This window comes from Lingula anatina, chromosome 1 (genome assembly GCF_051362555.1).
Source record: "Lingula anatina isolate TDL-2025a chromosome 1, LinAna3.0, whole genome shotgun sequence".
Classification (NCBI taxonomy): Eukaryota; Metazoa; Brachiopoda; class Lingulata; order Lingulida; family Lingulidae; genus Lingula; species Lingula anatina.
The window spans coordinates 50545555-50569787 of NC_141767.1; the positions used below are offsets into that span (position 1 = coordinate 50545555).

The 24233-nt window shown below is 35.8% G+C and overlaps 2 protein-coding genes across 8 annotated transcripts in view; one reads left to right on the plus strand and one right to left on the minus strand.

The window, feature by feature from the left end:
* Nucleotides 1-2303: 2303 nt before the first annotated feature.
* On the minus strand, nucleotides 2304-18036 carry LOC106153714 (TBC1 domain family member 2B). 4 transcript variants are annotated; one of them, XM_087000321.1, is made up of 19 exons: nucleotides 17479-18036; nucleotides 11359-11479; nucleotides 10008-10221; nucleotides 8876-9123; nucleotides 8492-8619; nucleotides 8117-8251; nucleotides 7726-7939; nucleotides 7318-7424; nucleotides 7062-7147; nucleotides 6729-6828; nucleotides 6404-6537; nucleotides 5962-6106; nucleotides 5546-5663; nucleotides 4853-4984; nucleotides 4345-4482; nucleotides 3940-4116; nucleotides 3611-3745; nucleotides 3367-3444; nucleotides 2304-3087 (listed from the first exon to the last, which is right to left on the minus strand). In XM_087000321.1, exons 1-19 carry the CDS (start codon nucleotides 17517-17519, stop codon nucleotides 2992-2994), a joined length of 2547 nt encoding a protein of 848 aa, XP_086856447.1. In that variant the 5' UTR covers nucleotides 17520-18036; the 3' UTR covers nucleotides 2304-2991. The 4 variants fall into 4 exon arrangements, with proteins under 4 accessions (XP_086856447.1, XP_013383213.2, XP_013383218.2 ...); XM_013527759.2 differs by having other exon boundaries at nucleotides 5962-6110; nucleotides 6408-6537; nucleotides 17479-18035; XM_013527764.2 differs by lacking the exon at nucleotides 17479-18036 and adding an exon at nucleotides 16602-16748 and having other exon boundaries at nucleotides 5962-6110; nucleotides 6408-6537.
* Nucleotides 17043-24233, plus strand: part of LOC106153657 (mitochondrial ribosome-associated GTPase 1) — a 13494-nt gene continuing 6303 nt past the window's right edge. For 2 of the 4 annotated variants that reach the window (XM_087000334.1, XM_087000337.1), the window contains exons 1-4: nucleotides 18204-18371; nucleotides 21263-21392; nucleotides 21737-21801; nucleotides 21965-22039. In XM_087000334.1, coding sequence (XP_086856460.1) covers nucleotides 21305-21392; nucleotides 21737-21801; nucleotides 21965-22039 — 228 coding nt within the window. In that variant the 5' untranslated portion in view covers nucleotides 18204-18371; nucleotides 21263-21304. Of the gene's footprint in view, nucleotides 17065-18203; nucleotides 18372-21262; nucleotides 21393-21736; nucleotides 21802-21964; nucleotides 22040-24233 lie in introns of those variants that run through there. The other 2 variants (XM_087000336.1, XM_087000335.1) reach the window with 2 other exon arrangements.

Here is a 24233-nt window from a genome sequence, read left to right on the forward strand (position 1 = left end):
GCCCCTGTCCTGAAAGGTAATGCAAAACAGATTGCAATTCTTTTTAAAATATTCCTACAAGCAACTGCTATATTTCACCCAAAGTGTCCTCTCTTTACAGGCAAAAACCTGTGACCACTGACCAGTGCATCAAATTAACTATACTTCGCATCATTCAATTTTCATAGGTTTTTTCCATTAGATATTTAAATTACACGGTGCTGAAAGAGATATTTGAAAGGGATGTCATACACGACCTGAGAACAGGTTGGTCAAAGCTTTGCCAGCACTGTAGTTGGACAGTGGGTACTGTGGCACCCCTGGTGCATTGTGATATACCCAGGACAGTACATGCACTTTGATGATGAGTAGTCAGATGTCCAAAACAAAAGACCCAGGTTAAATAGATCATTCACTGTTCATGTGCGCTGCAGGGGACAGGCACAACTTGCCCATGGAGGTCACAGACTAGCATCCGCTATTATAATCCATGGCTTTCCCAATCATATATTCTCAATCATTTTCCAAAATGAACACCCACGTCTGTCGTAACTCAAGAGCTGCAAAAATATTTACCCCCTACAGAAAAACATTTATTGAGTTCAAGATAAATGTATTTGGGGTGCAGAATCCAAATAGCAAGTTATTTTAATGTTAAAAGCAACACTGAGTTGTCATTTTGAGTCATTTCATTCTTTGGTGTCACCAGTACAGAAGTAATTTATCAGATCATTACGCAAAGTTCATTTTGCTTGACAATAATTGTTATATTTTAGCTTGATGATGAAGACAAGGTAACCACTCTGTTGACCATATGGTACTTTTGAAATATCCCCCCACGGGCCACCCTGTAATTTTTATTTTAAAAATTCAAGTTTTTAATTCTTATCAAAGCTAAATTATGTGGTGACTATGATCAGTGTGTCTGTTATTCAAATTAAGTAGTTTGAAAATTTACTAACTTATTTTCTCATCTTTTTTTTTAAAAAAACCTTCAAGTTATATCACCAATGAGATTAAACAAATTTTTACCCCAGCGATAACCTCAACTCTCCTAATATTTGGTAGGCATAAAGTTTTATGTAAAAAACATTTTAAATTAGTTGATGAACTGCCAAACTAATTTATTAATTTTTCAAAGTCACCACAGAAGAGAAGATATTGAATATCACTAAGCTATATAGTGGTGGTGGTGGGGGGGTATACTGCAAAAGTGCCGACCAATTTGCATATTTTCAAGTAAAATTTACAAAATGTATAAAAGCCTTAAAAGGTTGATAGTTTGTTTTCTCATTTCAGTTTTAATAAGATGCTGAAAACTTTCACTAGTAAAGTTGGATATTTTAGTTCAGTGGCGTTACAGTGCAGATTTGTGAACACCCCTACAAGGTATGGCAGGTTACTTGAGAGACATTCCACAAATTTTGGTATTGATTTCCAATCAAGAGCCTTGTTGTGCCCAAATCGGCAACTGTTCTCAAGAACTTTAACAACTGTGCCGAAGGACCGGACAAATGCCCAGCAATGCAACCATTTCTGTTCGTCTCAACCAGCAAACAAGGACTCGTTGCAGGGACCTGTTGTTTATGAAGGCAACCTCAATGCATTTGTTAGGGGTGTTAAAGTGTTCTCCCTAAGCACCAGCTGTATCACTCTTTCACTTCAACCATTTATTCTCATGAGAGCAAGTGAATTGCCAGTTTCATTGCTTGTTGGTGGGGAAGTTTTTGCAGCATTGTTCTTTTTGACACCAGTTTTAATTCACTGGGCAACCAAAGGATATATTTTTAAACTGCATTTTAATGAGGATAAAAAACTTTTTACAGCAGTTCACAAGTCATTTTTCATGAGAGAAAAGAAAACTCAGTTTAAGGCAGAAGAAATGGCAATTCCAGATGTACCTGGACCTTTTTCTACAGTCAAAATTAAGGATAAAAACTATTTTATTATCTTAGAAAATGATGCATTTGATGATCAAAAGGCTTTTATGCATCTGATGCAGTATGATAAGCCATTTAAAATGCCCTCGGAACAAGAATCTGGAAAAAATTAAGGATGATAATGCCATTGCCTATTTGGCTATTGCTGTTAACTTTTTGAAATGATGTCCAATAAGTGCTCAACACTAGCTTCCGACTAATATTAGTAAACACACTAATGACTTGAAACATGGTCACTATTTAAGGTATTTGAAGCAGTCTTTACTACAGTTGTCATTTATCGATGATTCATCAGTCTAAAAAAATCTATATAACAGGCCCATCTTTATGACATGAGTACTGATAGAATGTTCTTCATGCATAATGATAATAAACAAAGCCAAATATTATTTTTGTTTTATTATTTGTTGTTATACTTGAGGTTTCTAAATAAAAAAAGTTAATTATATTTATGAAGCCTTGTGTACATTTCCTTTTTTAAAACTTAAAAAGCTTGAAAATGCTGCTGCAGGCACAAACAGGTGTTCTGGTATGCACATGATGATATGTTAAATCACAACTTCATACTGTTACAACAGAACTTCTTACTGAGTAATGAAAAATTGGCACTTTGAAAGACCATATCTGTTACCATTTTCTCTTAACAACTCCCAACCATGTATTCAAAGTTCAGGTTTGAAAATTGTTGTCTGTTTATTTGTGGCCGATTTACAGCAGTTTAATGATAGTGTTCCCTAGTGCATTCTTTTTCAGTATCTGGGAGGAGCACTTTAATAAGATTGTCACTTTGGTGTGAAATATAGTCCTATTGAGAAGGCCGTGGGTATTATTAGGACACATAAATGAATATCAGATCAGACCGATATTTGGAAATCAATGCTATCACTTTAGTTTGATTGTTCTAGTTTGCTTGAAGTCTGTGCAGCTGTGATTGCATTGTTTTATCATTAACTATAGTCCTTAGCCACATAAAATGACTGCTGTTCCCCATGTTGATTGTAAATTGTCAATACACTAAATTCTTGTGATTATGTTGTGTAATTTTTTTCCATCTCATGTTGAAGACTGTCCACTACAGATCATCATCACTTGAGAACTCCATAAGATCTGTTTGATCTTTCTTTTCACGAATTTCACCTCTCAAGGCATCCAGTTCCTCAAGTTCAAGCTAGAATGAGAAAGGATAATAGCTGACTGAAATTACTTTTTTGTGCTCATTGAAACAGGCCAAATAAAGTATTTCAATCTATGCAGTCATTAAAGAGAAAATGTTATAAATATGTCACCATTTTACAGAATATTTGGGCCTGCTTCCTTATACGTTTCCAGACTCGATGTATATAAAATTTCTTTCAATGAGATACAATATTTTTTAGATCTAAAATGGAATGTTGGTTATGTTAATATGAATCATTACATGATATTCAAAATTTTCAAACTAACTGACCTGAACTTGTGGAAGATGGAAAGCTCTTCTTTGCTTGACAAATTTCATAGGGAATGGATTCAATTCTGTGAATGCTATCTGCAAAGGACAAAAACTACCAGATTGAAAGTTACATTTATTCAATATACAGTTGAATACGGTAAATATTCCAAATTAAAAAAAAAAAAAAATAGTAATGAACATTACATATATTCTTGGAAGTTTTAGTCTCATCAATCCATCCAGTATATCAGAATATCCTTACCTGGGATAATCTCCCAACGTCAAAAATTTTTTCACCCAAAGTCCTCAAATAATTATTTAAAGAAATCATATCCCTTTGCTTCAAAATGTCTTCTTCTTTAAACTTGAGAAAAGCCAGACAGAAGCGGAACAGCACCTAAAGCAAAATAAAATTGATATAATTAGATTTTAAACACAATAGAACATAACAACGGAGAAACAAAGAATCACGTTGCAACATGTCCATTACAAAGAAAAACATGCTAACTGCTGCTGAATTAAAATCATTATCTTAGCATAGATATCAAAATATACTGTACAACATGGTTACGTTTCTTTTAAAATACAAACCTTGTTTCCCTCTAATAGAAAACTGTCCCATATCCTCAGGGTGGTTTCTGGGGGAACATTGTCAACAAAAAGGGTCAAAAACCAATTAAATGTGAATAAGGAAATGTCAAGCTCATTTTTTTCAAAGTGTGCATTGATTCTGGGGAGTTTTTCTGCTATCAAATCCTTAACAACCCTCTGAAAGAAAAACAAAAAATAATAGCATACACTTGAAAAAGAAAATTAATCTGCTAAACTGAGTATTCAAGACACAGTTATTAGGTTATGAACTATCAAATGACATAAAGAAAATAACATAATCATTAAAACTGTCAAAATGCAACCTGCTACCAATATCATATCATAGTGAAAAATTAAAATAGTAGTTTATTTATTGTTATAGATTGTTCAATTTGGAATTCTTACTTGATCAGCCTGTGCTGCCATCATAGTTTTTCCAAAATAATCTGGAGGCATGATATAATCCATAATCCCAACTAAACACCAAAATGCCTCCTCCTCTGGAAGAAAGAGCATGGCCCATGCTGCCAGTCTGTTCATACCCTGTAAATAGAAAGATCAGTATGAGTTCAAAACTCAAAATATCCAAAATTTCATCTGGCGAGGTTCAGTTGAAGGGTTACAAATATGACTTGCATTTTCACTTTACATGCTGTAAATAAATGGGTTTGGCAAGCTGAAATTCGAGACTAGTTTCAAGCAATCACTGAAACTCAGGATACACATGAATTTGCTAGGTAGTAGGTAACTAGTAGGTAACATGCTTTGGGTATCAGAATATCTCTAAAGAAAAGGGGATAATTTAGGACAATGAAACTCCCATATATTGTCCCTGAATCTTTTATAAATCATATATTAATATAAAAGGACATACACCTGAAAATCCGAACCCACAAAACAAATGCATACTAACCTGGCAATATCCAACACATGGGTTGTGTCTACTGTAAGCAAGAAGTACGCGACGTAGCTTGGGAATGCCGTCAGAATTTAGGCTCTCATAATGCTTGTTGTTTGGTAATGTTCTGAGGAGATCTAATTCAATCTAAAGTAAAGATATAAAAAAAAACATCTGTCTGTTTTAGTTTTTGTAATACAACAAACAGTTGTTACACACACAATGTCATATGAATTTATATATCTACAACAAATGAAGACATCTTAAGTGAACACAGTTCCAGTTATTTACAGTTAGTTATTTTATATTACTAAAATAAGTCTTAGACCCCATTCCCATTCCCATACCTAGATTCATCTAGCAGGGATCAAAACATCTCCGAGAGAATTGTCCCTAAATTGCCTTCAGCTTAAGTGACTTGGATGTCTGGCATGCCTACTGAAGCTTCTAAATGATATTTAATTACCCTCTAACAGCTTCAGTAGGCTTGACAGACATCAGAGCTGCTTAAGCTGAATGCAATTTACCAAAAAAACCTTAAGATGGGTAGATCCTGCTAGATTCACCTAGGTATGGGAACGGGTCTAAGTAAAGTGAAATTACAGAATTAGCATCCTTTTAGCAGAATTTTACTAGATAATTTACACTATAATGAAAATCAAAATTCAGTTTTGATGAAATATACAAACACATTGGAATTTTAATTACCTGTTTAGCAGCAGGATTTGCCCTATTGTTACTAGTTTTCACTTTAGAAGAGAGAAGATTTTGGTAGTATCCACAGCCCAGTCTGTCTCTCAGTTTGCTGATTCTAAAACCTATGCAGCTGAAATGAGAAAGTAAATAACTTATTAGAAAAACATGAAAGAATCACAAATGATGGTTACCTATCTGGAAACTGATATTCAGAGAATTATATTTGAAGAACTGTAGTGGAATCTCTAATGACTGTTGATGGGAAATATAAAATTATTGGCAAACAAATCACATGAATTTAAACTTTTAAAAGAATATCTGTTTAAGTCAATAATCTTCATCAAATAATCTATATTATTTCCAGTACTTTTAATTCCAATGGTATAAAACACTACCCATGTCCACATAAAATTTTCCAAAATCCTTACATTCTCCAAACTTTCTCTCTGAACTGTGGTGGTATTCCTCCTCTAACCAATGACTTCAGTTCTGAGGCACGACGAGGGTCTCTGGATTTCTCTAAAGCAACCACAAAGTTCTCCCATTTTACATTCTTGGAGATGTGATTTTCTTCTTCCTAAAAGGCAAATTATGTTTAATCTAAATCCCCCAAGAGAACCATGTTATGACACAATTAACAACATATCAATATGCAAAGAATAAAAAGATTATAATGCATCAAATATATACCATCCAAGATGTGTATTTCAATAATAAAAATGTCCAATACTGCTTTCCAATATCAAAATTTTTGCATCTCGCAAAACTTACATTTTCCTCATGAAAAAAATAAAAATAAAATATTCCAAGGCTACAATGAATTCAATGTAAAAACCAAACTGTCCCATTTTCATCTTATAAGACTCATACTTGCCTTTGCCTTGTCAGCCAGCTGGTCTGATTTCTGTTGTAACAGTTTGGCATGACTGACCAAAAAGTCTTCCTCATCTACCAGAGACAGTGGCTGTTTGTAGAAACCAAATCTATCACAGTCTGAATGGTAGCTATGATAATAATGAAAATGAAGACTATTATTTGTCAGTCATAATTCCTCCTTTTTGTAAGGTAGGTGTTAGCAGTAAATAGCAGAAAAAAGATTTTTCTCAAATACTTAATTGAAAATAAAAATTAACTTGAAATGAGTTTTTGCATATTCACCACATGCAGCTGCACCTGAACTTTTTGCTGTACATACTTTCCTGATGCAGTATAAGATCTCTCTACTCGCTCCACCACTTCTGACTCCATGGCATCCTCCAGTAGTCTATTTACTAGTTCTTGACTCTGATCTTCATCTGAAATATGTCAAATTATGACATAAGCTTTCCATGAAGCTTGGATCCTTGGTACATGTAAATGACATACGTTATTAGGGCACAAGACAAACTGCATGAATCGATTTAAAAAATGAAGGCACTGTTTAAAATTATTTACTCTCTCTCTCTCTCTCTCTCTCTCTCTCTCTGTGTGTGTGTGTGTGTGTGTGCGCGTGCGCGCATACATGCCTGTGTGTTATATTTAATTATACCTTTCCTTGGTCCTTTCATTTCATTGAGGAGAATGAAAAATTTGCTTTCCAGTTGAAAGTATTTAGCCTCCAGTTCTGTGCATTTCCTATTTAAAAATAAATAAATAAATAAATAAATAAATAAACACATTGATCTGGTTTTAAATATTCAATTGCAGTTATTTTTTAAATGCCCTAATGTAATTTTTACATCATTTCTAAAAAGTCATACAAACTTCACTTCACCATGCTACGCTTATGCAAAAATAAACCTTACGCATTCCAAGAGTTCTCTCTCTCATTGACGTCTTTCCTCAATTGGTTGAGCTCTAGGATTTCTTTATTAAGAAATCTATTCTGGATTTCAAAAGCTGCACATTTGTCCTAAAATGTGAAGGAAATTAGACTTAGTTATCAGAATAGATAAGAATAAATTTGCAATAACAATTAGTTACCAGTTATTTAATATCTGTAAGACAATCTTGCTAGTTTGAAAATATCATGCTCCTTGAAAGTTGTACCAAATATTTAAATGTTAATATACTGGGAGATATCCAGGTTAGAACGGCTACTCATAGTCCATATTATACTAGATTTAAAATTGCAAGTAAGACAGAAATGTGCATATATTTATAGCTAAAAGTGTGGCACATCACAACATTCATCAGTACTAAAACAAGTATACCTTAAGCTCATCCAACTCCTGAGCATGAGGCATTCTCTGCAGAGTTGTATTGGTGCTGCTATTTGTTGCAGGAGGTTTTGTATTCTTCTGTAACTGACCTTCCAGCTCATAAATCTGATCAGTGAGGGCCATCACAACTTGGTCTTTGGCCATTATCATTTCTTCACAAACTGTTATTTTATCTTTTAGGCTTTGGACTTCACAAACCAGAGACCTGAAACCAAAGTATATTTGCCATGTAGCCACATTTCATTTCAATGCATGATTCCTTTGTTCAATCAAGAAAATTGATATAAAATACTGAAATATCCCAACAGAAAGCACCCCCAGTACACATAACAGTTTATGTAATAACCCCACAGGAAACCATTAAACAAATTGCCAAAAATACCTCATTCGGTCTGTTGTTAATGCTTTCTCTTCATGAGTTGCTTCAAGTAAGTATTCTAGGTCTACAAGTTGTTTATCCTTTTCTTTAATGATGTTAAACATATCTGCATCTGTCTTGGCTATCATGACAGCCTCTCTGAAATGAAGAGCATATATCTCCATCTCTGTATTTATCTGTGTATCTATGTATGAACTATGTACAAACTAAGAAGAAAAAACTTAGCTTTCTCACAACTTTTATGTCAAGGGCAAAACTCTGTCAAAACCCATTAAAACTCACTTATTACGTAACACTCATTTCTCAAAAACAAAACCCATAAGCTAGAGAGTGCCATATCTACCGGTATCTAGCAAGACGGAGAATACCAAAAAGTACCTTGAGGCTTCACTTTTTGTAAGGGAGACCATTTGTTTTTGCATAAGTTTAACAAGTTCTCTGTTTGCTACAAGTTCCTCTTCCACAGTCTGAACTTCATCTTTCAGGTGGACAACATACTGTTGAAGCTTTTGTTTAAAATGTGAAATACAAATAAAAAAAGAAAGTGTGGAAAATAGAGAAATAAAGTCATTTGAAAAAGTATGTCTGCATGAGACTAAAATTAAAAGAGAAAATAAAAACAGAGAAAATAAATTCCAAAATTACTAAAAGCAGTTATGATGTATATTATGTAAACTTTACTGCACTTCAGTAACATATATGCTTCTGGTCTTTTATGCAAAAACATATAATATAATGCAATTATTTATGTAGAATGCTCACCTGCTTGCATTTTTGGCAAGTGACTTCTTGACTCACAATCTTAGGTTCAGAAATTTCTCCACATACAACATCATCAGTGGCATTTGTCCAAAATTTACTAGTTGGACGGGGTGCAAACATTCTCTTCAAGCTTGCACTTTTATTCATCTTTTGTTGAGGTGGTTTTAGCTGTGAAGCAGCAGCTTCATCCCCTATGGCCACTGCTGATTGTTCTGTGCTAGGGGAATGCATGGGGCTTGTGCCCGAGTCTGGAATACAATAATAATACTGCACTTGTATTGATGAGCTTGGAATAGAATAGCACTAGTACTAGTACACATAATATAGTATAACATAGTATTACATATATATATAGAGAAGTACATTTATTGCACATCTGTATGTGAAGATTCAAGTAAAAAGAGAAGTGTTAGAAATCATACACATAACGTCAGTCTCAGACTGGTAAGTTTGATACATAGTCTCTGCATAACAGGGAGCATTGTTATGAGAAAATTTATGAGGTTTATTTACAGCGTATCACTTCTAAACCACGAGATAGCTTTCTTTTTCTTATAAAACCAAACTGAAGAAAAAAACTTCATCAGTCCTTGTCAATAACTTTAATAAGACAGGCAAAAATTATGAATTGACATGCATGCCAAAGATACAGCCATGGGCCATATTGAGAAATACTCCATGAAATGAATTTGGATTTTTCTCCACCTTTCCCTCCATGCCCAATTTGAAGTTCAAAGAATTATATCATTCAAAATATTGTTTTTAAATGTATTCTACAGATCAGCATTGTAGATGTTTATTTTGTATTTCCACTACATTTTAGCACATTTAAAAATGCAATATTTATTATATCAATTTCAAACTTGACTTGTTTCACCTTGCCATAAAAATCCCCTCTTTATAATAATAATAATAATAATAATAATAATAATAATAATAATAATAATAATAATAACAACATTCAATAAATTCTTGAAAGTTTATTTGATAATATTATTAAAATCACACAAACACTAAGGACAAAACTTGCATATTTGAAAACCTTTTTGTTTTCAAGATAATCAAACAGTACATAAAATTTTGACATTTTACCATATTATTTGAAGTTCACAGCCACTACTAACAAACAAACCTTGCATATTTGAAAGCCTTCGAGTCTTCAGAGATGCCATACTGTTCATAATTTCTGTCTTGAGATTCCTGATCGACCAGTTTGTGAAGCCAGTGTTGGAATCACCACCCATGTAACTGTGCTCACCAACCTTCCCAACAGGAATGTCTACTGGGCTTAGTATGGCAGGCACATCCTGGTCTTCTCCAGCCTCACTGGTCTGACTGCGATTGGACTGAAAAATGATAAATAAATGAACTTCATCATATGTTTCTAATAATTTTTTCAACACTCTCCCTCTTTCTCTCTCAATACACTGATAGAGAGCTTGATGAGTTTAGTACACATACATGGTTTCTGGGGTTGGCTTAACACATCAAATTAAAAAATATATCATAAGACCCAACTTTTGCACCCTGAGCTTCAGAGATAACTTGACACTAACCTCTTCACAATAGCCTATCTTCATCGTGTCAAGTTACCTCTGACGAAAATAGTTTGACCTAGTTTATATAAGCCAATCGAATCCAAGTTTCAAAATTTTTGACCAAAGTTTGGTGAAAACGCTGATTGGTTGACTGTCAATCGGTAATCCTCGGCTGATTCCGCAAGCTCCATACTAACAACAAAGTTATTTGTCGAGTGCGGAGACATCCGAGTAGTTCCGAGTGCATAACCGTACACAAAGAAAGCATGGCGTCTCCTACGAGTGACTACATAAAATAACGTGTTATCTCTTGATTCTTTGCAAAATATGAGTATCGGAATTGAAACCAGAGCATTTTGAGGCCCTGCATCATTATCTACTGAGGGATGATGTATTTTGCGTGCTGCCCACAGGTTAGGGCAAGTCCCTGATATTCAGCCTTATCTTTGATTGGTCTGGATTTGAACAAAGCGCGCTTTGACTCGTTCGCGTTCATTGGCTAGATTGTTCAATGAGTCATTGAGTGCGGGCTTTAAATTTGATTGGCGGGCGGCGGGGGCAATCGAATGTGGTCAGAGGTAACTTGACACGATGAAGATAGGCTATTGTGAAGAGGTTAGTGTCAAGTTATCTCTGAAGCTCAGGGTGAACTTTTGAGGTTTTCAAAGCAATGTAAAAGACAAAAAAGACTTAATACATTTGTTTGTTCTATCTACACAGTAACTATAAAAATACAAAAATGATGTCAGTTTTGTCCCTTTTTTTCAAGAGGGTAAAAGAGAAAACAATATGACCACATCACTTTTACTTGTTTGAGGTAGCATGAGCATGTATTATTAGCTCATTTAGGAGCCAAGTAAAAAAAATAACACGCTTTTTCATTTATGACTATACTGACAATGACTAAGAGTTTTAAAGGACAAACATCTAAGTTATTCTTCATACCTTATGAATTTGAAGTGACTTTTTCTTGCTAAACTCCCTTCTCTTTTTCTGGAGTTCCTGTAACCAATAGAGCATTGTCTGTTTGTCTTGGGCTCCTATGTCATATGTTTTATGTGGTGTGCTGCAAAATAAATAAATGAACAAATATAATAATAAAATAAGAAATACATAAACAAATATAATAATTCCAATATAAGCAAATACATAAATAATGATAAAAAAAATAAATGTGAATAGAAATGATATACTTGTTTATATGCACTGTAAATTAGTGTAAGGATAAATGGAAATGAAGATTTTGTATGGTTAACATGACTTACAATTCAGTCATACAATATTTATGGCAATTGAATGAAATAAATGTGTGTATTGTCTATATCACAATGCAAGCTTGCCTTATCATTCTCATTGAAATCTCTCAGATTTTAAATTGGCCATGGGATAATTAATAATTAACCTTAGACAAATTTTGATGAAACAATCTTTAAAACATTTTCAGTACTAGCAGATATACTGGGGGAAAAAAGAGATTGTCATTTGCAACTGATCTTAAGATAATCTATTAACTTCTAATTTTTACAATTATCCAAACAGATTGTGACATCTGAGCAAGAAGTTGTAACTTCTTGATGCAAAATCTCCAGTTCATTTAGCATTGCAGATTAGTCAGAGGGACAGTTGAACGGATAACATGTCATGACTTCCCACATAGCATAAAGCATATTTAAGTGGTAAAGACTTTTAAAACTAGAGGATCAGAGAGGCGATACCGCCTCCGAATATTGTACCACCAGCTGGAGCAAGCGCATTCGTATAGACCCCCACATACACAAAATAAGGGACACAGCCACCAGTTTTGTGCTTGACAAGCTGTTAAAATGTAATCAACAAGAATTTTTAAACTTTTGCAAAAAAATATATATGGTACAATCAAATTTAAGTTCTTCGTAAGATAGGTCAAGGGTCAATTTCAAGGTCACAGTAAATTGCACGTATATGACTTCCTATTCAAGTTCAAGAGTAACTATGGACCTATCTCTGCCAGTTTTGGAGACAAAAGGAAAGCAAAATTTGCAAAGTTCAGTTCATGGTGAAAAGTAGGTCAAAGGTCAATTTTAAGGTCACATTTAGATTGCCAGTATATGACTTTCTATTCAAGTTCAATAGTAACTACGGACCTATCTCAGCCAGTTTTGGAGATAAAAGAAAAGCAAAATTTGCAAAATTCAGTTCATGGTGTAAAGTAGGTCAAAGGTCAATTTTAAGGTCACATTTAGATTGCCAGTATATGACTTCCTATTCAAGTTCAATAGTAACTATGGACCTAACTCTGCCAGTTTTGGAGATAAAAGGGAAGAAAAATTTGCAAAGTTCAGTTCATGGTGAAAAGTAGGTCAAAGGTCAATTTTAAGATCACATTTAGATTGCCAGTATATGACTTCCCATTCAAGTTCAATAGTAACTACGGACCTATCTCTGCCAGTTTTGGAGATAAAAGAAAAGCAAAATTTGCAAAATTCAGTTCATGGTGTAAAGTAGGTCAAAGGTCAATTTTAAGGTCACATTTAGATTGCCAGTATATGACTTCCTATTCAAGTTCAATAGTAACTACGGACCTATCTCTGCCAGTTTTGGAGATAAAAGGAAAGAAAAATTTGCAAAGTTCAGTTCATGGTGAAAAGTAGGTCAAAGGTCAATTTTAAGATCACATTTAGATTGCCAGTATATGACTTCCTATTCAAGTTCAATAGTAACTACGGACCTATCTCTGCCAGTTTTGGAGATAAAAGGAAAGCAAAATTTGCAAAGTTCAATTCGTGGTGAAAAGTAGGTCAAAGGTCAATTTTAAGGTCACATTTAGATTGCCAGTATATGACTTCCTATTCAAGTTCAATAGTAACTACGGACCTATCTCTGCCAGTTTTGGAGATAAAAGGAAAGCAAAATTTGCAAAGTTCAATTCATGGTGAAAAGTAGGTCAAAAGTCAATTTTAAGGTCACATATAGATTGCCAGTATATGACTTCCTATTCAAGTTCAATAGTAACTACGGACCTATCTCTGCCAGTTTTGGAGATAAAAGGAAAGCAAAATTTGCAAAGTTCAATTCATGGTGAAAGGTAGGTCAAAGGTCAATTTCAAGGTCACATTTAGATTGCCAGTATATGACTTTCTATTCAAGTTCAATAGTAACTACGGACCTATCTCAGCCAGTTTTGGAGATAAAAGAAAAGCAAAATTTGCAAAGTTCAGTTCATGGTGTAAAGTAGGTCAAAGGTCAATTTTAAGGTCACATTTAGATTGCCAGTATATGACTTCCTATTCAAGTTCAATAGTAACTATGGAGCTATCTCTGCCAGTTTTGGAGATAAAAGGAGAGCAAAATTTGCAAAGTTCAATTCATGGTGAAAAGTAGGTCAAAGGTCAATTTTAAGGTCACATATAGATTGCCAGTATATGACTTCCTATTCAAGTTCAATAGTAACTATGGACCTATCTCTGCCAGTTTTGGAGATAAAAGGAAAGCAATATTTGCAAAGTTCAATTCATGGTGAAAAGTAGGTCAAAGGTCAATTTCAAGGTCACATTTAGATTGCCAGTATATGACTTTCTATTCAAGTTCAAGAGTAACTATGGACCTATCTCAGCCAGTTTTGGAGATAAAAGGGAAGCAAAATTTGCAAAGTTCAGTTCATGGTGAAAAGTAGGTCAAAGGTCAATTTTAAGATCACATTTAGATTGCCAGTATATGACTTCCTATTCAAGTTCAATAGTAACTATGGAGCTATCTCTGCCAGTTTTGGAGATAAAAGGAAAGCAAAATTTGCAAAGTTCAATTCATGGTGAAAAGTAGGTCAAAGGTCAATTTTAAGGTCACATATAGATTGCCAGTATATGACTTCCTATTCAAGTTCAATAGTAACTATGGACCTATCTCTGCCAGTTTTGGAGATAAAAGGAAAGCAATATTTGCAAAGTTCAATTCATGGTGAAAAGTAGGTCAAAGGTCAATTTCAAGGTCACATTTAGATTGCCAGTATATGACTTTCTATTCAAGTTCAAGAGTAACTATGGACCTATCTCAGCCAGTTTTGGAGATAAAAGGGAAGCAAAATTTGCAAAGTTCAGTTCATGGTGAAAAGTAGGTCAAAGGTCAATTTTAAGATCACATTTAGATTGCCAGTATATGACTTCCTATTCAAGTTCAATAGTAACTATGGACCTATCTCTGCCAGTTTTGGAGATAAAAGGGAAGCAAAATTTGCAAAGTTCAGTTCATGGTGAAAAGTAGGTCAAAGGTCAATTTCAAGGTCACAGTAAGATAGCCAGTATATGACTTCCTATTCAACTTCAATAGTAACTATGGACCTATCTCTGCCAGTTTTGGAGATATAAGGGACTAAATGTTATAATTTTGGAGTTACCATAATGTGCCTTAAATTTCGTACAGAAAAAATTAATTAAAATAGAGAAAATGTCATTTTGGTCAAAATTCTTGAAATAGGAGGTGCTCTGAAGTTTCAGAAGTTCAAATTTGATGAAATAATGTCATTTTTGAACACAAGTTGTCTGCTTTGCCAAGCCTTATGTTTTATTTTTCCAGAGTTCAAAATTTATTATCCATTACCGTACTGCACATTTTGCTTTTACCACCAATATGTACTTTTTGATACAGCGTAACTCAAAAACCGTATGGAATACAAAAAAACCGAGACCACCTTCAGTGTTGGGCTTTACATGCACTACAAAATGCAAAAAAGAATGGGTCTCTAGCATTAACAGTTCCCGAATTAGAGACAGTTTTCAGTTTCGGTATCTTATGGCCGCTACTCCCGTGAAAATGCACCGATTGACCCCAAATTCATGGAGATGAAAGATGACCTGAAGGGTAACACTTTCCAATAATATTATTGGTTAAGTCTGTGTAGTGTCTGAATAACAGGGCAAAAAAATTTTTTTTCATAAAAAATTTCATTTTTTTGAAAATTTTGGCCCATTTGACCTTGAAGTAAAGGTCAAAGGTCAAATCCAAGGGTATATTTGAAATCTACACATATGACTTTTGGAAAGCCGTCTATAGAAATTTTTCCCATAACTCCTTCCATAGGGTAGATAATTAGCATTTAATTTTGCCATTTTTAGACAAGGGTGCATTGTAATGAGTGCCACACCCAGACCCCAATACCGACAAAGCCCAAATTTTACGTGGAACGAGTTGAGATTATAGGTGACCTAAATCCATGAGATGGGTACGGGGGCCCTTACCGTCTAGGAGGAGAAGCGGTAACGGTAGCCGTCCGGCGGAGCCGGCGGAGCCGGCGGAGCTGGCGGAACGATCCGGACGGGACCGAAACCATGTGTACCGCCAGCGCTAACGCTGGTGGTACAATTAAAATATAACAATGGGCAGTTCACTTTAACAGTCATTTTCTTCATCATATAACAGAACTAGCAGTCAATAAAAGACATTTTGTCACAAAGTTAGAACAAAAATACAAAACGCCCGAGTCCTACATCCCTTTAATTCTGACTGTGAACTTTGCCTCCTATTGTGTCATTCACATGATTTCCCCTCTCAGTAACACCCTCTCTCCTAAGAAAAACTTCATGACACTTGAATTTACAGAGAGGAGAAAAAATTACCGTGGAATGCTCTTTTCAGAGTAAAAAAGACTAATACAAGGTATAAAAACCAAAAGACTTGATCAAGCTATATGTGAATATTATATACTAAGAGGACCTCTAAACAGAAACAGTGCATATTATATGCTGTCTTAGCATATATCAATCCTAGTAAATGATCTTGTTCATACTCTTGTCGTTGTGCTGACTGCTAGATTATATTATACCTACTGCTAGTTAATGGTGGTCAGGCCAAAAGTACTATCATGATAATAAGTTGTTTCTCAAGATGACACAGGGTTCATGTCCCCTCCAAGCTACTATCAAAATGTTTTAGCACACAAATTTTCCTTCACCTTTGAATTTCTTCCCCTGTCAAGTTTTCAGCTCTGTGGGTGTCTGTTATATCAAGAAGTTATAACTTCTTGGTTATATACACTGGATGTGATGACACAAGCCCCATTGCTTAGCAATGGCAAGTCATATCCTCAGTTATAATATGCAGTCTCATGACAAACCGCAAGTTGTAGTTCTGTCATTTAGAGATATTAAGTCAAATAATGTAACCATAGTGGAAATCACATGACTTAAACAAGACTTTCTAAATAAACTAAGAGGTACCTGAAATGTTAGATTACTACTCAGATGACCCTACTGAACTACTGCTCAGATGACCTAGCTGGACTATGAGTTGTAGCTTGTTAGTTGTGACTGTATTGGGGTGTGCACACTGGTCTGATAGACAACACTTAAAGTAGATAGCCATGGACAGACAGCCTCTAGCCACTTACCTGTGATAAGAAAGATGCTAATACTGTTGTAGGCCTGTGTGACAAGAATAATGACCTTACAACATGGGTTATAAGTGGACCAAAAGGAAGCCTTAATTATACAATACAGTATTCGTTATTATCATTGTACTGAGTAGCAGGGTGTGTGTGTGTGTGTGTGTGTGTGTGTGTGTGTGTGTGTGTGTGTGTGTGTGTGTGTGTGTGTGTGTGTGTGTGTGTGTGTGTGTGTAGTTCAAGCCATGTTGACTTGCTTCCAAGATGACTTTGCCCTATGTGACAGAAAAGATAGCCAGGTATTGGTCTTGATTTGCACATATTTGATCACATAAACAGTTGGTAAAATAAAAAAATATGATATCCATGGGGCCGTAGCGATAGTCCCAAGGTTCAATAGTCCGAAGGTTCATTGGTCCGAATTTTCACTATAAAATCTTCGGACCAATGAACCCTTGATTAAAAAATCGATGAAAATGTTACCACTTTTCGGACCAATGAACCTTCTGACCAATGAACCTTCGGACTATTGAGACGCCCCCATATCCATAACACCAGATAGCCTTAAATTGCTTTGTGGTTTCAACAATAAGATGAGCTGCCCAACCTTGCTCATTAATATGGTTTGAAATGAGTAAAAGTGAAAAATGCATATATCAACAGAAGAAAAAGGCAAAGCTAGAATGTCTTGTACACAAACAAAACATGTTTACCTAATCTGAAACACTGCAGGCTTTTGAGGATCTGCGTTCATCGAGAAAGATGCAGCAGAGACATCTATCTCTCCTAACGGAAGAATGTCCTGCGGGGTGCGATAGTAATAAAGTTTACATGCATCTTCACTGTAAACAAACCAACGCGTTTTGTGACCTTTGCCAGGTCCCCGTGATCCCTTATTTAAAAAACCACACAGTTTATCGTCAACAAGGCGCCACTTCTTTGATATCTTCCATGAATCGTGTATCCATTCCTTTGCCTTTTCTCTGGGCAGGGCCTGCGGCTGCCTTCTTCAAGTTTTTGCCACCCGTCTCATAAGCGACATCAGTACTAGTATCTCCTACTCCAATGCTGGGAGAGGTATCAAAGTCCACCAACAACCCGTCCCTCTTTCGCCCAGATTGCACGAGTTTTTCTGTCATAATTATCTGTTGTTATATCATAAAACAAACCAGTCTTATCGCTCTTGTATACTTTACTTATCAAACTGCAACTTCACTTCCGCATCTTGTGTTCCTCCTCCTCACATTGGGTAAGTTTTCAATGTAAACTTACAAAAAACAGAAGTCTTTGTTTCTATTTAAATCTAGGAGGAAAAGTAAGGTTGAGGATATTGATCGTTTTCTATCATAATTAAATAAAGTTCATGAATAAACAACATGGCTATTTTATTTTGCTTTTTCGAGTAGATTGTTAATTGAAGCTAGCATTTTTGTGTCTTTGTTTATGGACCACTTACCGTGGCCTCAGCCTTCATCCGGGGAAGTTCAACATGGCAGCGCCCTGTGACAACATGACCACAATGTGAAGAGGGGAACATTTCTGGTGTAGTGCACTGTTAATATGTGAAAACAAAGTAAAAAGTCGTGTGTGGATATTTTCTCTCTTGGTATAAACAGGTTTATTATTCTTATTATTAAGAAATATGGGTGTATAAATGCAAGACAATGAAATACACAGACATGATGTAAATGTAAATAATTGTTAGATTCATTTTCCCAGTCTTCCATAAACTGTTTTTATCCACTGTTCAGACTTTTCTCTGTCCTTGTATTCCTTTGCCAGGATTTGGTTGCTACTTTCAAGAAGTCTCTGCTTAATTTTGTTTGCCAATGCGAGACGGTTTTCCTTCTCTTCCAGTACCTTGCGAGCCGGCTGCTAGTCTAGCTTTGTCCCAATGGCTTTCTCCCCGTCACTAAGAGACTTTAACCATGAGGCTATCTTGTTGACCTTGAACATGACCTTGGCTTCTGGATGTTCAATGGTAGCACGTTGCACTCTGGCCAGGCTGGTGTCACGTGTACGGTCCGTTCTGCGTGAACCATCCGTCCTGACCGATTGTACACGCAGCAGAGCTGCAGAGCTGTTCCATGAATGATCCATTATCATTCACCTGTTCTGTTATAATTGGCTAGTTCATTTCCTACCTCATTATACATTTACTATGATGGGGATATCTCTAGGTAAAATTCATGTGTTAATTGATAATTTTGATAGAGAATCAGCGTCAAATTACAGTTCGACGCATGGATGAACCTACCGTGGACGGGACGTCCTTATTCAGCTGTTGGCCTACTATTTTTGTATTGATTTTACTAGGCTAGTGTGTTGATATGGCCACCTGAGGGAAATCGCAGTAGAGGTGAACATCTATAAGATATGAATACTTCTAAAGATTATGTTTGAATTTGCAGTATGTTCTGAACAGTGCATGTTTATTAAAGGCTAAGAATGTATTGATGACTCGATAGAGACGGACTGTACATGCCGGAAGTCTCTCAGATTTGCCTGCGCTTTGTGCACATGAGCAGAATGGATGGTTCACGCTCCGAGTGGTACATGCCACACCCGCTTTGACAGAGTCACCAATACTATCCAGATAGTTTGTTGTCCTTCCTCCAACCTGCCATCTGATACCAAGGCATAAGGATTGGTCTTTCTTTGATACCTCTGTCTCCACCATGTGGCCTAGGGTTTTTGTCGTGCCATCACATTTTTTACTTACAGATCGAGCCTCTTTAACCTGCTGCCTAGCTAACACTTTCATCTCATGACCAAGTTGGTGTGGTGTGCCATAGCTTGGGAGGCCTCCTGTATATTCACAGTCTATGACAGTATGAATGACAGCCTTCAAAACTTGAGATACATTTGCTTGTGATACACTGGCCACTTGTAATGACATGCAAGCCTTCTCTGATTCGGAGGGGGGGGGGGTATTTGGCTGTTCTTTGTTTCTATCTCTTTCCTACCCTCCAGTCTATCCAAGTTAGATACGTAGTACAAGTACACCTCTCTCTTAGCAAATAACATAGCTTGATGTTTCAGTTTTTTGTTTTCAGCAAGGCGCACACTAAATTCTTTCTTTAGTTGCATTAATTGATCTGAAGTGTTTTTCTTTGATTCTGTCTTGATTTCCTTGGCTTTCTTTTCAAACCTACGAGTACTCTGTGATTTCTGGAATCTCTTTATTTTTTTGTCTGGTGCTTTGTAGCTGTTTGATCATATTAGAATTTTGCTGCTCTGATTTTTTTCACTTGTTGCCTCTTTTTTCTTTCACCTTTTTAATGGTGTTATTCTTTCTTTTGAGAGCTTGGTTGATTCTTTTGGGGTTGTATAACATGACTTTCTTCTTCAGGATTGCATTTTCCTTATTAAGTCTTTGGTTCATTCCTTTAAGTTGTTTGACTTGCAGGGCCGTAGCCTGAGCAAAATGCCAGGGGGGGGCAGTAAGCAGATACGAGGGGGCGAAGCCCCCGAGGGGGGAGGGGGTGTCCTCCTACCACGGTGTGGAAAATTCCATTTCCAGGGGGGGCAACTGCCCCCCCTGCCCCCCCGGAGGCTACGGCCCTGACTTGGCATGTAAGATTCTTGATTTCTTTGGTGAAACCATCTTTTTCAGCTGGTAAAACTTCTTCCATTAGCTTGGGGCACCTTGGGGTGCAGTCATTATCCATCCCGGCACAAGAAAGTGTCCATTTCACTGAGTTTCAGACACTCGGAGCTGTGTACTTAAATGAAAAGTTCTGATTCAGAAAGCATTTGCATTTTTCACTGTCCTTAGAACTTTTTGTAAGCTTCTTTCTCTGCTCTTTCACCTCAAAGAAATTTCGTGCAAATTAACACTTTTATCCATTTTAGTGGTCAAAGGATTGTGATGTTGAGACATCACTGCAATCACATCCTTCCAGGAAACTGTTTTTTTTTCTTATTTTGAACATAGTTCAGAATGTCAAAAGCATCTTGATTGGTGATATTTCCTGGTCGAAGTTGGTGTAATGACATAATTCCATCCATCTCATTCTGTAAAATAAAGGGGAAAATTTAGGTATGCAGGTAACCGTAAAGCAGTTTCTCCACAGAAAATATCACAGATGAGAATACAATCTTTTAATTGTAAATATCATGTAATTTCTTTTTTTGTGGAAAAAAATTCAAGATTCTTAGTTTTCAATAAGGACCTTGAGCTGTGATGGGAGAGGGGGGGGGGTGTACCCTCACAGTTTACCTATGAGGCTCACAGAATTTGACCTTTTATTATTTTTTTTCATTTATGTCTTATAAAAATTTAATGCAGAGAAAGTCGTCAGCAAACATGACCTCAACTTCAGTTGGACAGGTTTGGTGGTATCAACATGTCACATAGTGCTAACAAATGGCATAAAAACCTTGTTTAAGATGATAGATACCGAATGTTCTGACCTTAAAAATTTTGTTTACCAGCGATATTGCACATTGTCGGTTTAATTTTGCCTCAACTTTCTCTCATTTTGATATTTTCAGCACAACTATTACACATAGATTCTGACACCTCGAGGCGATCTGATGGCAAAACATGCAAAAGTATTCCGGCATTCTTTTGACTTTGCCTTAAAAGATGTGAAAAACTGGTTTCCAGGCCATATGGCAAAAGGTTAGTAGCTTAGCTATTAAAGACATAGATTTGTACTTGAACATATATGAGCTATATGACCTTTGCAAATTGTTGCATGTAGCTACTAGTAGCACATGCAGTGGGGAATCCCAAATTGACAAGATATTAACTCTCCATCTGTAGACCCTTTTTTGTCTGCAATCATGTTAAAAACAGTTGAGTTGGGAAAGGTTTTTATGTAATTTAATGTTGGAAATGGGCTGTAACAGTGCTTATTTGTTTCATTTTGCTTATGTTTTTGCGATTGCAGTGAGTATTATAATATGGTTTCTCTACAGTTTTGAACAAGAAATTGTAAATGGTTGCTGTATAATATTTTTCAGGACTTAAAGCACTTCAAGGAAGGGTGAAGGATGCAGATTGTATTATTGAAGTTCATGATGCAAGAGTATCCTTTGTTTATTGTATGATTTATATTAAAAATGGTGTGAATACAACATGATGTTTATGCTTTTTGTTTTTCTATCACACACATACTTTTTTGATTTGTCACTGACTGAGAGTAATTGATGAAATTATGTAAACTTGTAACTTATCTTGACTAATTTAAGATACCCTTTTCTGGGAGGAACAAAGTGTTTGGACAAACACTTATGATAAGGCCTCATATTTTACTTCTGAACAAGGTATTTATAAAAAATGAAGTAATAATTGTACCACCAGCGTTAGCGCTGGCGGTACACATGGTTTCGGTCCCGTCCGGATCGTTCCGCCGGCTCCGCCAGCTCCGCCGGACGGCTACCGTTACCGCTTCTCCTCCTAGACGGTAAGGGCCCCCGTACCCATCTCATGGATTTAGGTCACCTATAATCTCAACTCGTTCCACGTAAAATTTGGGCTTTGTCGGTATTGGGGTCTGGGTGTGGCACTCATTACAATGCACCCTTGTCTAAAAATGGCAAAATTAAATGCTAATTATCTACCCTACGGAAGGAGTTATGGGAAAAATTTCTATAGACGGCTTTCCAAAAGTCATATGTGTAGATTTCAAATATACCCTTGGATTTGACCTTTGACCTTTACTTCAAGGTCAAATGGGCCAAAATTTTCAAAAAAATGAAATTTTTTACGAAAAAAAATTTTTTTGCCCTGTTTTTCAGACACTACACAGACTTAACCAATAATATTATTGGAAAGTGTTACCCTTCAGGTCATCTTTCATCTCCATGAATTTGGGGTCAATCGGTGCATTTTCACGGGAGAAGCGGCCATAAGATACTGAAACTGAAAACTGTCTCTAATTCGGGAACCGTTAATGCTAGAGACCCATTCTTTTTTGCATTTTGTAGAGCATGTAAAGCCCAACACTGAGGTGGTCTCGGTTTTTTTGTATTCCATACGGTTTTCGAGTTACGCTGTATCAAAAAGTACATATTGGTGGTAAAAGCAAAATGTGCAGTACGGTAATGGATAATAAATTTTGAACTCTGGAAAAATAAAACATAAGGCTTGGCAAAGCAGACAACTTGTGTTCAAAAATGACATTATTTCATCAAATTTGAACTTCTGAAACTTCAGAGCACCTCCTATTTCAAGAATTTTGACCAAAATGACATTTTCTTTATTTTAATTAATTTTTTCTGTACGAAATTTAAGGCACATTATGGTAACTCCAAAATTATAACATTTAGTCCCTTATATCTCCAAAACTGGCAGAGATAGGTCCATAGTTACTATTGAAGTTGAATAGGAAGTCATATACTGGCGATCTTACTGTGACCTTGAAATTGACCTTTGACCTACTTTTCACCATGAACTGAACTTTGCAAATTTTGCTTCCCTTTTATCTCCAAAACTGGCAGAGATAGGTCCATAGTTACTATTGAACTTGAATAGGAAGTCATATACTGGCAATCTAAATGTGATCTTAAAATTGACCTTTGACCTACTTTTCACCATGAACTGAACTTTGCAAATTTTGCTTCCCTTTTATCTCCAAAACTGGCTGAGATAGGTCCATAGTTACTATTGAACTTGAATAGGAAGTCATATACTGGCAATCTAAATGTGACCTTGAAATTGACCTTTGACCTACTTTTCACCATGAATTGAAGTTTGCAAATTTTGCTTTCCTTTTATCTCCAAAACTGGCAGAGATAGGTCCGTAGTTACTACTGAACTTGAATAGGAAGTCATATACTGGCAATCTATATGTGACCTTGAAATTGACCTTTGACCTACTTTTCACCATGAACTGAACTTTGCAAATTTTTCTTCCCTTTTATCTCCAAAACTGGCAGGGATAGGTCCATAGTTACTATTGAACTTGAATAGGAAGTCATATACTGGCAATCTAAATGTGACCTTAAAATTGACCTTTGACCTACTTTACACCATGAACTGAATTTTGCAAATTTTGCTTTCCTTTTATCTCCAAAACTGGCTGAGATAGGTCCATAGTTACTATTGAACTTGAATAGGAAGTCATATACTGGCAATCTAAATGTGACCTTAAAATTGACCTTTGACCTACTTTTCACCATAAACTGTACTTTGCAAATTTTTCTTCCCTTTTATCTCCAAAACTGGCAGAGATAGGTCCATAGTTACTATTGAACTTGAATAGGAAGTCATATACTGGCAATCTAAATGTGACCTTAAAATTGACCTTTGACCTACTTTTCACCATGAACTGAACTTTGCAAATTTTGCTTTCCTTTTATCTCCAAAACTGGCAGAGATAGGTCCATAGTTACTCTTGAACTTGAATAGGAAGTCATATACTGGCAATTAACTGTGACCTTGAAATTGACCCTTGACCTATCTTACGAAGAACTTAAATTTGATTGTACCATTTATATTTTTTGCAATAGTTTAAAA